Raw genomic sequence first — 14,242 nt, forward strand, 5'->3', positions numbered from 1 at the left:
GAGCCCACGGGAGGTTAGCGACAACCCCTGCCAAGTGACGCAGCTATCAGCTGTCAAACCACACACAGACGCCCAATAAGGGCCCTCACACATGAGGTGGTGGTGCCCCTTTCATACTTGACAGCAGGGAAATTGCTATCCAAATACGTGTTCACCTAGACACTGGTGCTGGTGCGACCAGCCAGGGACCCACGATCTGTAACACACGCGAGCCACCGCCGAATGCAGTTGGAAGTTGCATCTATTTTCAGGTATACAGCCGCTGTTATACTGAAGTCACAGAACTCCAAGGCGCAGCCCCTGTTTGCGGGGCACTTCACGGCAGCGCCTGTCTTCACTGTTGATGGCAGAGTAGCCACAAACCTTCGCAAACGCATCTAATAATGTTCTCAGTCTTATAGTCATATCACGTGACTGTGTAAAAAACAATAACTGGGTTGACCTCACACAAATTGTATACTGCCCCAGAAATAGTTAACGCTCGCTTTCTTGATGTCTCAGCCTGTATGCACAAAAATTCCTGCCCTAACGGAACCTGTTTACGAAAATAACGCAGAATAATGTCGAATGCAGTCTTCCTCGTGGATGTAACGTGCTACCCACTCCATCACATGTTACGCTCCCTGCTCTCAACATACGCAAATGTTCTCACTGCTATGTAGAGGCTCCTATATCCCAGCACAAAGGACGTGAATGAATCGAGCACTATGATTGCCTCTAACCGAATGTACCCACCAAATTACTGTTGTCGGTATCGAAGCACCATCCACCTTTTCCTTCTGCAGGCGAGACTTTCAGTGGTAAAATTATTTTGCACAGATCGCTAAAGTGCATTCACAGTTAAACCCCTAAAGTTGTCTATAGATCATCAAATACATACTAGACTCACAAGGATAATGGAAGCCAGGAACTAAATTATTACCAGTGTAACTACAATTAAATATTACCATTGCTGCTACAGTCTGACACAGATCCATGCATAGGTAATGTCTGCAATTCACAGCTGTGCTTCTGGAACCAATCTCAGCATCTATAGCGCACATAATTTTCCATGTAAAAAAATCTCTCACGGTTATCGATGTGCTGAATCCATACGTACCTCACAATAGGACACACAGTCATCCTCTCTAGTCATGCCACAACATTGACCACAGGAACTTTACAATGCAATATATAAGTAGTAGGGCAACCTATGCGTCAATACACGCTGCTTTGTTGCCAAATTTATTCAAGGTGGCGGCGATGGCGTAATCCAAGATGGCGGCAGCCTCTGGTTACCCATCCTTTTTAAGTGTCCATAAAATGTAATCTTCCTTTTTCTCGTTGTATCTGTTATACAAGGTGACTCAGGAGGAAAGGTACACGCTTTGACTGGTGTCAGTACTGGTGACGTGAACAAAAAAACTTCAAATGAACATTTGCCCTTTACCTTCACCATATCTGATACAGCTGTTTGAAAATCACGGGTGTAAGTACCACGCGCATCATCGCAAGCACTCACACGCGAAACAACCAAAGTGACATTAGGCTACGTAGTGTCGCGGTGCGTGACAGTTTCAAGGCGTAGCTCACTTGCGTGTGCTCAGGCGAGGAACACAGCCGCTGCCTGCAACAGACGCTACAGACGCTATGTGCGTTGCAGTTGACGGCGAGCGTTTTGAACATCATTTGTGAGGAAATGTACGCAATTAAACAAAACGTTTGTCCCGTTCCCCATCGTCTTCATTAGTTTCGCAAAAACAGTCAAGAACAGTATAATTATCTGTTCATACGAAGTTTTGGAGCTTTCAGAGCTATGGTCTGTGTGGATAGAAGTAAGAAAATATCCTGCTGCTCAGCCCGTGTGCACAGCTCGGACACCCCTGTGTTGCAGGGCCGTTGCTAGACAAGTCGTGCAGAAGCGGCAAGACGCCAAACACAGGATGTACCAAAGAGAATCATCCGATTTCGCACGTCTATATTTCTAAAACCAATAAACATATACAATGAATTTGGTTTCTGATGAACGGGAAACTCGAAAAGTTTTTCGCATACCTTTTCATAGGTGTCCAATATGACCCCCTCGAGATGCGGTGTTCAAACTGTTCCCACACTGCAGCGAGCATGCCTCGAGTTACAGCTTCCAAAGCAGCTGTTACGTGATGTCTCGGTTCATTCCTTGTTGTCGGTAACGGAGGCACATAAACAGTTTTTTATAAGCCCCCACAAGACATACTCAGATAGGGTCGGGTCCCGTGACATTTGAGGCCACTAATGTAAGGCTGAATCATTTGGTCCAGTGTGGCCGATCCATCGTTCAGTAATCCTTTGATCTAAAGACTCCCGCACTTCCGCGCGACAGCGTCGCGGTGCCCCATCCTGTTGCTAGATGAAGTTATTCGAATCGGACTCCAACTGTGGGAAAAGAAAGTTCTTAAGCATATCGAGATATGTGCTTCGAGTAACAGTGTTGTCAGCGGTGAAAGATGGACCGTACGCCTTTTCCCGTGAAACTGCTCAACATACATTACATTTTGGAGAGTCCCTCTTGTGTTGTACAACTTCATAGGGTTGTTCTGTACCTCATATTCTCACATTATGACGGTTCACCTTTCTATTTAAATGTAATGCTGCGTCGTCACTAAACACTAAGCGTGGAAGAAAACTGTCATACTGCATCTCGCCAAGAACGAAATTACAGAACTCCACACGTTGTTGTTTGTCACCTTCACCAAGAGCTTGCAGTAGCTGGATTTTGTGCGGTTCCACGTGTAAACGTAGACGCAACACGCGCCAGACGGACATCGGGGACATGCTGAGCTGCCGAGCTGCACGCGAAAGGGTTTCTGAGGACTCCTCCTGAAACTGTGGCGGACGCGTTCGACGTCGTGTCAGACACTCGGGGACGGCCCGGCGATTTGCTTTATCATCCTGTTTCTCGGAACTGTTTGTGCCATCGCCTAATGCTCTGTGCTGTACGAGGATCCACACCATACCTAGTACCAAAGACACGCTGAACAGTTATTACTGACCCATACTGCGCAAAACGTGGAACACAAAACGCTTTCTGTTGCCCCGACGCCATTTTTAGTATCTGTTTCGATAGCTTAAATAAACTAACATTCGATAATCTAACCATGCAGGTTCGTAAAACCCATCTGTGTAAAGGTTTCTTAGATCGTCGCTGAGCAGCGACCACCTGATATTTCAAAGAATACCTTACGCGCCACGGCGCAGAATACGAATTGTTCATAATTTGTATCGCTAGAGATATTTTGTGTTTCTTATCTTTTGACAGCTGAAGAATTGTAATCCTCTTCTTTTAACACAGTCGTGATATTATTTAAAGACGGCGGACGGTGGTCCGCAATCACTAACTAGTTATAATAAAATATTACTATTGTGCTGTGCTATGTAAGAATTTATGTGTGCAGCTAAGATGAAATGTCGTAAATATTAAAGGACTTTATTTAAAGAAACAGCCAGCAAGATATAAAATTGAAATGTACGGAGCCTATTGTTAGAAATACTAAGGTAATTAAATTGGTTTATTGTGGTCTCAAATGCTGTAGTGCCTGCTTATTACTTAAAGTACTTCTATACTATCCATCTCCTATTAATGGCAACAGAAATAACGGTGCGTTTATAGTTTTCATACAGCTACCAGGGACCCACTGCATCTCGGCAAACGTCATAGTTAAGGCAGAATGCGCACTGCTATTTACCTTGTTTGCGATTTAAATCCAACTACTTTTAACGTGTGGTGTAGTATAGCAAAGAAAATTAACAGCTCTGTCTGGTCCCTTAGGTTTCTCTGTTCGTAGTTGCTATGTCTCATATCCGAACATGATCACGAATAAATTAAGTGGCAATGCGAACTGTGTTCTTAATCTTGAGAACGCTACGCCTTCTGCAAACGATGTCAGGTGATATATAGATAAACTATAACTAACAGTACTTAAGTTTTTTCAAAAGTCTTTGCTCTTCCCGCCAATAAGTGATGCAAAACTCACATTTCTGAATCTTCACAAGAGAATAATAATTTGATCAAAATATAATATTTTTAAAAGAAAAAAATACCACCACACTTGGCGCCCGAACAGGGACTTGACTGAAATCACGAAAATCTGTCCTCTTTGCTGTTAATAAAGATGTATCTAACAATACATTTATTTTTCATGCGGACGCTACGCGCTTAAAAAATTGTGGATGTAAATTTCAAGGAGGAAAGGCGAGCCGACGGCGGAAAAAGGAGAAATTTTATACCCAGTTGCCGACTTCCAAGACATCAAACGTAAATTAAGAAAAAATTTCATATGCAGTTGTGACGCTTCAGTAGTACAGTTGTCTTTCGACCTACATTACCATTCTTCCTTTTATTTCCATCAGCACATTTATAAAATCAGCTTAAACTTATTTTTTTAGTCAGAGTTTAGTAGGTTTTGCAACGTAGTGTCGGAATTCCATTGTTGAGCTTGATGTCAATGTTTAAATATGGCGTCGTGTTACATGTAAAATGCTAGCGCTGTGTGCTAATTCAGTTGTTTAGTGTACCCGTCTTCCATCTTGTCTTGTCCGCTTCAGTTCACAGTCGCTTGTTAGGTGAGTGCAACTCCCATACTTGACAGACAGCACGTGACCTGACGTCACAAGCAAAGGACAGACGACCCGCGTAGCAGACCGCGTGTAGCTGACGTAATACTGTTGACGAACAGACACCGCGAGATGGAGGAGGGTAAACAGAAATTAATCCCGACAGCAGGTGACAATGACAATATGAACAGCACTCAATATTCGTTGCGCTCACGTGCAATTAGCATGCGAGTGGAGGCGGGGGCTAACGCCGGTGATACGATTAACAAAGACCAAACAATTCAAACGATTCCTGCGGGTAGCAACCCAACTGTAGATACGAATGCTACGCGTCTTCAAATCCAAAATTGGATGGAAAATAATGATAGGTAAAAGGGACAATTGCGGTTAGAAAAAGAACGAAAAGCAAGAGAGAGAGCTGAACGAGAGGAGGAAAACAAAAAGAACTAATGCGAGCTTTTACCGATTTAAATAAACAATTTGAAGTGGTAAAAACTGAAATAACTACCGACTTGAAAACTGATCTGAATACCCGATTGGGCAAGGTCAAGTCGGAAATAAGTGGGCAAATCGAAGCAGTAAAAACTGAGATCTGTAAACAGGTTGAGGCTGAGATCTCTAATAAATAATCTGTCTCTAATAAATTTGATGCAGCACTAGGAGCTGCCAAGGGTGAAATTAACCCTTTCGTGATCCGTGGGAAACATGCTTCCCACTACAATGAACTAGCTCCTAGTCCCGTGGGATTCACAGTTCCCACTGTTTTTTTGCTGTACCTTCGCGCAGAGGCTTAGTATAGCTGAGTGTTGCTCTGTAGAGGATCCTTTCAGTGCTGTTTGCGTGACATTTTGTGATACTTTTGATTTTTGCTATGGTGTCTTATTATCTGCTGTTCCCTGTTTGTTGTAAAATGTGTTTTACTTACATTACTTGTGGACTTTACTTGTAATATTTGATTTTGTTGGTGGGAAGTGTCCGTCCCACCGCCTCTTTGGTAGCCCATTGTTTTACGTCTCTAGAACGAATATTTCTATATTTAGCCACATTTATTTGACACTTTTGACTTAGTGGGTTTCAGAAATAATGCACTGATCATTATGTTACTAAAGAATGTCAAGTTTACCATACCAAACCAAGTGCTTGCTTCCGTTGAATCTGTCATAGTATTTTTTACACTCTCCAGTTCTCTATTTATTTGCATTGCCTTCCTTTCAGATGTCTCATTCCCTAGACCTCAGCAATCCTAAACATGTTAACGAAATTTACAATATATTATTTTCATTACCTGATGACAGAACCTGAAGGAGATGAAGGTGCAGCAGATGAACTGAATGTTCTAGGTAATACAGTCACCAGTGATTCAAGACATTTTTCTGTGGAACAAGACATTTTTTGGTGATAAACATGACAGTGAATCATTCGTGCTTCCGTCTGTTGCCAGTAGTGATACGTTGGACAGTGAAAGTGAAGAAGAATGCAACGGCGACTGTTATTACTTCAACAATGGAAAGAACAACTTTGAAACACGAATGGAAGGAAAACCAAAATTTCTCTGTAGTGCCAATGATCGGGAGCTCACTTATTTTTCTAAGTTCTTTGATGACGATGCTTTCACTCTTATTGTAAATGAAACAAACTTGTATGCAAAAACAAAATCGTGGTAGTATATGTCAATCAAACACCTGGGTGGACACAACTACTCAAGAAATGAGCGCTTGGATGTCTTATTCTAATGGGAATTCACCAACTTCTTGCTCTCTAACTTCTGGAGTTCAGACCCTATACTAAAAGTAGAGCCAATTGCTAATGAAATGACAAGATTTAAAAAGATTGTAGAGAATGTCCACTGTAATAACAACGAAACTGCAAAGCCAAGAAATCGTCCAGAATATGATAAATGCATAAATTGCCATTGATTGAAAAGCTTTTGCAGAGCTGTAAGAATAATTATGAGCCCTCATCATTTATGTGAGTGGATGAATCGATGATTCCTTTCAAAGGACGATCATCTGTGAAACAGTATATGCCAATGAAGCCGGTGAAACGAGGCTACAAAGTGTGGTGCTTGTCAGATTCACTCACTGGATATATAATGAACTTTGATGTTTACACAGGGAAGTATAGGCAGATAGTGACTTTTCATTGGGCGAAAGGGCTGTAGTAGATCTAACAAAGGAAATAAATAATAAAAATAATGTAGTTGCATTTGACAGATTCTTCACCACCGTGAAATTGATGTCAACACTTTTGAAGAAGGGTGTGTATGGATGAATGACAGTGAAGACCAAAAGGAAAGATTTACCCAAATTTATGAAGGAAAACGTAAAATTGGAACGAGGAGAATTCCAGTTTGAAACAAAAGGAGCCATTTCTGCAGTAAAATGGATGGATAGCCGCCCAGTTACTTTTTTGTCCTCAATTCATGACCCAAGATCAACAGCCACAGTGAAAAGGGAAAACAAGGATGGTACTAGTACAGAGATTTCTTGTCCTGAAGTTGTGGCTGTAAACAACAAAATAATGGGTGGTGTCGATAAGTTTTATCGATTACGAGAAAGGTATGCTACTGGCAAACGTTCTGTAAAATGGTGGCACAGAATATTTTGTTTCCTGGTGGGCGTTGCCGTAGTGAACAGTTTTATCCTGTAGAAAATAAGTAACAGCGAAAGTCGACAGCATGATCAGCTCACATACAGGATCCATGTAGCCAGACAATTGATCGCTGGCTTCTCATCCCGAAAAAGGCGTGGACAAAAATCTTTCTGGCAGAAAGGGGTAAAGTACCTGAAAGTGTTCGTCATGTGGCTGTAGGGGAGCATCAAGCCATTTTAGGAGAAACCTACAGGAGGTGGCATGATTGTAGTACCAAAGCTGCGGAAAAGCGCACTTGCTGTGTTTGTACATATTGTCAAATACTACTTTGTATAGACCCAAGTTTCAGAAAATTTCATGGCATGTAATTGTGAATAAGCATTGTAACAAGAGAAGTAAATTTATCAAATAAATATGACATATATTGAAAAAGTTGTTTTTGTCATTTAACTCCAAGGAAGGGCAGTGCGAAGAATACTTCCCACCTTGTTGTGTGACCTCACTTTCACAGTTGGAGCAAATTTGATATTCTCTATGATAAATATACCTATCTGTTAACTACTATCTGCTCTCCATTCATTATAAACAATTGCTCAATAATTTCGCCCACGAAAGGGTTAATGCCACGGTAGAAGCATACCATAACGAAACTATAGCATTAAAGGGTAATTGTGATACGAAGTCAAAGAAGGTCAGCGCCGTGAAACTGGTTGTCATTAATATGGGAAAGGAGACAGATGATTTGACGAAACAAGTAGAATCCCTTGGCATAGAGGAGCAGGTAAAAATTACGGTACAGGCTCACGCCGAAGCGTTATCCGACCACTACACAGAGTGGATAAAAACCAAAGACCATCTGATAGAAAAAAAGATAAAGACAGAACTGTAGGAAGTAGTGAGGGAAGTTACTTACGATCTTTTGGCGGAACCAGGAAAATTGTGAAACACCGTGTTATCTGAGCTAGGACAGATAAGGCGAACTTTGGCACAAGACCTTCCTCAATGGAAGCAGCAGGTCACTGAAGAGGTGCAGACACTAAAGAACAAAGTGGAAAGTCCCTCACATCCGATGGGTAGCGCATGGAATCACTCCCCATACCGAAATGACAATAGGCAAATCATTACCGCTCTCCACTTGGCGACACGTCATACCACAGTCCGACAGACGCAGTGCAGAACCACACTGAAGTGAACAGCCCACCAACACTCATAACCCAAATGCAGGAAGAAAGTGTATTGAAACAAAACATTTCCAACCTTTCACCCGCAAAAACGTCTCATACACCCGATCTGGAGTATTTCCGAACAGTTGGACAGACAAGCAAAGAATACAGTTCGTAACGAGGTATATAACAGGAGATGCCGCCTTATGGGGAACAGAAATGACAGACAAGTGCAGAGCCTATAATGAATTCGAGAGGATGTTTCTGAACAAATTTTGGAGTGATGGTGTTCAGCAGCGCTTAAGAAAAGAAGTGTTCAATGCCGAAATGTTCGGTTCGAAACACGGCAGCCTCAGAAGATATTTAGAAAAATATTTAGCAAAAATTAAATTCTGGGACTCGCCAATTACAAATAAAGACGCGATCATGATTTTGAAAACTAAATTGCCCATCTCTATAAGGGAGAGGACGATACTGAAGCATTTCTTTCCATATTGGACTCACTGCATTTGATTCGCAAAGACACGGTAGCAAATGTTGGTAGCGCTCCGAATGAAGTGAGCAGCCGAAACAGTGGAGTTTAATAGACCGGTATTACACTGTCAAATTTCTTTGTCAAAGATTTGATCAAAGATGTGATCAAATATTCCGTCAAATATATTTGACAAAGATCTTTGACGTAGCGCTAGAAGGGGTATTACACTGTCATCAAATTTTTCGTCAAAGTTCAAGATGGCCGACAACAACTTGTTATTAACTGCAGCAGTTGCACGTACCGCAATTGCATTGTGTGCACATGCGGAAAAGAAGGGGGGGGGGGACCATACATACGAGGTTGACAGTTTTAAATTCCTGGGATTACAACTTGATAATAAATTCAGTTGGGAGGAGCACACCACAGAACTGCAGAAACGCCTTAACAAATCTGTATTTTCAATTCGAGTGTTAGCACACAAAGGCAACATAAAAATGAAAAAGCTTGCATACTTTGCCTACTTTCATACCATTATGCCATATGGTATAATATTTTGGGGTAACTCTCCAAGTCAAACAAAAGTTTTCATAGTCCAAAAGCGTGTAATACGTATTATTTGTGGAGTAAACTCACGGACGTCCTGCTGAAACCTCTTCAAAGAACTGGGTATTCTAACTACTGCCTCTCAGTATATTTACTCCTTAATGAAATTTGTCCTAAATAATATATTTCTTTTTCCAACAAACAACTCAGTTCATACATACAATACCAGGAACAAAAATGATCTGCACAAGGACTTAAAAGCACTTACTTCAGTTCAAAAAGGGGTCCACTGCTCAGGAACACTAATCTTCAATAGTTTGCCAGCAAACACAAAAAATTTAGTTACAAATAAAGATCAGTTTAAAAGGAGCCTGAAAGACTTACTAGTGGCCCACTCCTACTCCATTGACGAAATTTTTAATAGAAACAAATGATGTATTGTATTTATTCATACTATTAGTATTGTTATTTCAGCTTAAAAAATTGACATGTTCCACATCCACGAGGATCTCCTCAGCACGGATCTATGGAACGAAAATCTGGGCGAAGCCGTGGGTTTTACGACGACACGATAAAAGCATTCAACAAAACTTGTTACGTGAGCTTACAGTGGAAGACGCCAAGTCGTACATCAATTACTTAAGAATGGATGAGCATACATTTCTGGATGTGCTCAGTGAAGTGTATCCTCATATCACAAAACACAATACTCACTTAAGAACTGCTACATCTGCAGAAGACAGGCTCACTGTAACACTCCGATTCCTTGCTACAGGAGAGGGTTATGTTATGTTATGTCAGGTCAGGTCAGGTCAGGTCAGGTCAGGTCAGGTCAGGTCAGGTCAGGTCAGGTCAGGTCAGGTCAGGTCAGGTCAGGTCAGGTCAGGTCTCCAATCTTCTTAATCTATTTTTGTATTCAGGGTGCCTCACGTTGTAAAGCGCCTCATCAGCTTCATACATCACTATTAATTTTGCAGTTGTCGGCACACACCAACTGTATTTACCGGCAATGTTTATGAAAACACTACAGACGGCAGAACGCTGCAGCGATGCTAGCGCTCCATTTGGTAACATGTCACACTGCAGTGAACAGAAGACAAGCGACTTCTTTGATCAAATCTACAGCGAGATCCTATATTTGATCAAATATTGGACGACATTTGACAAAGTTCCTATTACACCATCAAATATCTTTGACAAAGTTTTTTGACAAAGATATTTGACAAAGAAATTTGATAGTGTAATACCGGCCTTACGCGGCCAACAATGGCAATGAGGGAAGAGCGCGCGGAAGCGACGCTTACTGCCAACTGTCCGGCGGCTGCAGAAATCAACAGGTGTCGCACGGAAGTGGACAGTCTCGACCGAAGGGTAATAATAAACAACGGTACAATCCAGTGGATAGTACACAACGGCCACAGTACGGAAACTCAACACACAATTATCCACAGAATCAGTACGGAAACAAACCACCAAAGGAAATTATCAGTGCGGACCAGTCTTTAACAGGACGCGTGAGTGGAAATCACATAAATGGCATGGGACAAGTGGAAGACAACAACATTTTGCTAATAATAACAACACAATACACTACATGGCCCAGAATACATTTCGACCTCCGACAAACATGAATTTTTCCGGTCCCTCAAATGATTATGCAGGAAATCCGAAGCCTAAACGGCAAAGGACTACAGAAATCTATTATGCGCAAAGTGGATCGAACACGGGACAAGATCCTTGTCCAGCACCCTTCGTGCCACAGTCACAACACCAACACGAAAGAGAGGAGACGTTAAGGGCGATATCCGCTAGGGATAACCACTACAATTAAGAAAACTAGAAACAGCATTTTTTAGCCTCCACAAGAAGCTGACACCAAAATCAGGCAGGCGTTGATTTCACCGACAACGTATACAAACCTCCGTAAGAAAGCATTTGACAAAAAGGTAAATAAGGTTATTGAATATGGAGAAGGTGAGAGAATCTTACTAAGGACTCATTTTAAACCATCGAAGCTACGAAATAAAAATCGTAAGTGGCAGCGCGTTTATGAAGGCCCATCTGTTATTGTCGGGAAGCCGCACACAGGAAGCTACTTGCTAGCCGACCCCGTCACTGGAACCGTTAAAGGTCTGTTCCACCATAGTGACTTCAGAAAATTCCACAATGGTAACACAAGAAATTTACAAGTATTTCTAGTACGAGGCGATTACAAAGCATCATCAGAGAACAAGGTAAGTCGTCGACGTCGAATGATCACTCAAGAAAAATGACAAGCCAGCAGTTAATAAAGAGAGAACTTAGTACATAAGTATATGATGCATGCTCGTGTTTTTTTTTTTTTGAGAAACTAAAGTCTCTCGGAGGACAAGTTGTAGTCCTGTGTAAAATAAAGGGTCATAACTCAAAAATGGTTCAAATGGCTCTGAGCACTATGGGACTCAACTGCTGAAGTCATTAGTCCCCTAGAACTTAGAACTAGTTAAACCTAACTAACCTAAGGACATCACAAACATCCATGCCCGAGGCAGGATTCGAACCTGCGACCGTAGCGGTCTTGCGGTTCCAGACTGCAGCGCCTTTAACCGCACGGCCACTTCGGCCGGCCGGGGTCGTAACTTTTCGTGACTAGAATCAAAGAATAACAGAGGATATCGTAATGAGAGCGACACATTACGTAAATGAGAAAGGGAGTAAATTATAATATGCTAAAGATCATGTGTCAGATCGGATGCTTAGAAGAAGTAATGTATGTGGGAAAACTTAATTAGGAACAGAGTTTTAAATTCTATGGCAGATAAGTTATGCTGACGCAAATTCGAAGGTGTAGCAAGTAAAAGAAGGGGTAGAGATAACACTATAAGTTCCACGGAAATGTTATACTTGAGAAATGCCAGCCGCAAGACTAAATGTAGCGATTAATAACAGCAGTCCGCAATGCTTTAAAAAGTGATGCGTCAAAAAAAAAAAAAAAGTAAATGAAAAATAAAATGAATGGATGACAGCTTCTTGTAGAAGACTACAGAGTCAAGTAACCAAGTAAACAATTGGTCAAACAAGCACATCCATAGAGGCATGTAAATGAATCAGTTATATTTTCTAAGTGAATGACACGCAAAAAGCAACTGCAGCAGCATAAGCGATCGCATACAAATGTTTCTTGTTTAGTATGATAATTTTTATAATGTCCAGATTATTTAAAGGCTGAATTTTGTGTTCCTTTATAAAATCTTATCCAAAATACCGACCCCTGATAATCCTTCAAACATCCTATTCCAAGGATCAGCTCGTAGAGGTTTACTTGTACTAGGCGAAGCAAACTCGTATGAAAAGCGTGTAGGTTCGCGACGAGATCAGTTAAATTTTGCTTGTTGAAGCAAATTAGAGTGAAGCCACTTGTTTGGCATGCAGTTGAGTTTGTTGTCTTTGTAACAAGCGATTAGTCCGTCAGCGCCGGTATATTTTGAAGCGAATAGTATTCAGCATGGAAAAGGAGGCAGTCTCTCTGTATGGAGGCTGCCCTCAATTTAAACAACACAGTAAACACAAATTAATGGACACATAAATGAAAAGAGTAATAAAAAGAGGCGTGTTCTCAAAGAGAAAGTCTATTACTTTGTCTTTGAGACAATTAAAAATTTTTATAAGAATTGGACGGTAAAGAATAAATGAAACTGGTAGCTGAGTTAATTTTAACTGGTAGACGAGAGAGAGAGCCATAAAGAGAATTATCGACAGCAGTTCTGTACCGGACGTGACAATTAGATTAAGAATATATATGTATATATAAACAAACTATGTAAATATTGTTAGGCAAGGTATCTTGTTATCCTTCTGTGAAAGTGTTATTTTTGCAAAGAGAAAGTGAGATGAAGGACGACGTTTAGTTCACGAACGCCTGTGAAAGTGAAAGTGAAAATTTGTGCGCCCAAAAGCGAGTCTGTGTCACGACCCTTTAAACCACACCTTGTGTGCATCAGTTTATTTTTAACGTGTGCAACGGTCAGTGAATAAGTATCGTTCGCCATGCAGCCCACGCAAGCCAGCAGAATAACTTGTATTCACTTACCTGTGAGTCCTTAACAGCCAGTTGGCGAGTGGTGCGACGAGATGACTTCGTGCAGGCTCCCTCGGTGACGCAACAGCAGCAGCAGCAGCCCTCAAACAACGTGCTTTAAACGCAGCACGTTGTCGGCGGACAACACGACACACACACAGTCTACGATAGCGCGCGCCATACTGGCCGGTGTTGGTCTGTCAACATCGCCGCGCAGCGGCGTCTGACGAAATAATGGATATTGGAAACTTTAATGGCCAGGTCCGCGTGGCTCGCTCCGGCAATAATCATACTACTTTGAAGGACACTGTTCTATATGTACATAGAAAACATCATATTTTAGAGACTGATAGAGAACGATTTGTACTAAGCAAATAATAATACGGTCACTACTAGAAGAAATTTCGGTCACGGTCAGAACGAGATTTATATTTGCCTTAACCGCTGTCGTAAACAAGAGCAGAAATCAGTGCGAAATGAAAGAAAGAAAGAAATGATCCTTAGCCATCCTGAACCTATTGTAATTAAACCGATAATTTTAAGTAATACTAATGCAGAGTATTCTCTATTTATGTTCCATATTCCATGAGTTGACGGAGAATGGAAAACTCCATTCAGTGAAGTGGTGGAAAAGGGACTCTCATCGTGAGAGATTCTTGACAAATAACTCGACGGCACAGTGTGATCCACGAACCAATGTACAATGTGTGTAAAATAAGAAAGAATATTACGATGGAATAAACACGAGCCTATCGAGCTTGTAGACACATTGAAAATTTGGAAACCGTGTCAAAGAATAATGAAAATGTCATGCCAAATTCATAGTTTGTTGCATTTTAG

The 14,242-nt window shown here is 41.4% G+C and overlaps 1 protein-coding gene across 1 annotated transcript in view; it reads left to right on the forward strand.

Moving 5' to 3' along the window:
* The window catches only part of LOC126484215 (uncharacterized), an 83,959-nt gene extending 70,436 nt beyond the window's left edge, over positions 1–13,523 (forward strand). The window contains exon 4 of the mRNA XM_050107629.1: positions 13,436–13,523. Coding sequence (XP_049963586.1) covers positions 13,436–13,523 — 88 coding nt within the window. The remainder of the gene's footprint in view (positions 1–13,435) is intronic.
* Positions 13,524–14,242: the final 719 nt, after the last annotated feature.

Source organism: Schistocerca serialis, chromosome 6, assembly GCF_023864345.2.
Source record: "Schistocerca serialis cubense isolate TAMUIC-IGC-003099 chromosome 6, iqSchSeri2.2, whole genome shotgun sequence".
In the NCBI taxonomy this organism is placed as follows: Eukaryota; Metazoa; Arthropoda; class Insecta; order Orthoptera; family Acrididae; genus Schistocerca; species Schistocerca serialis.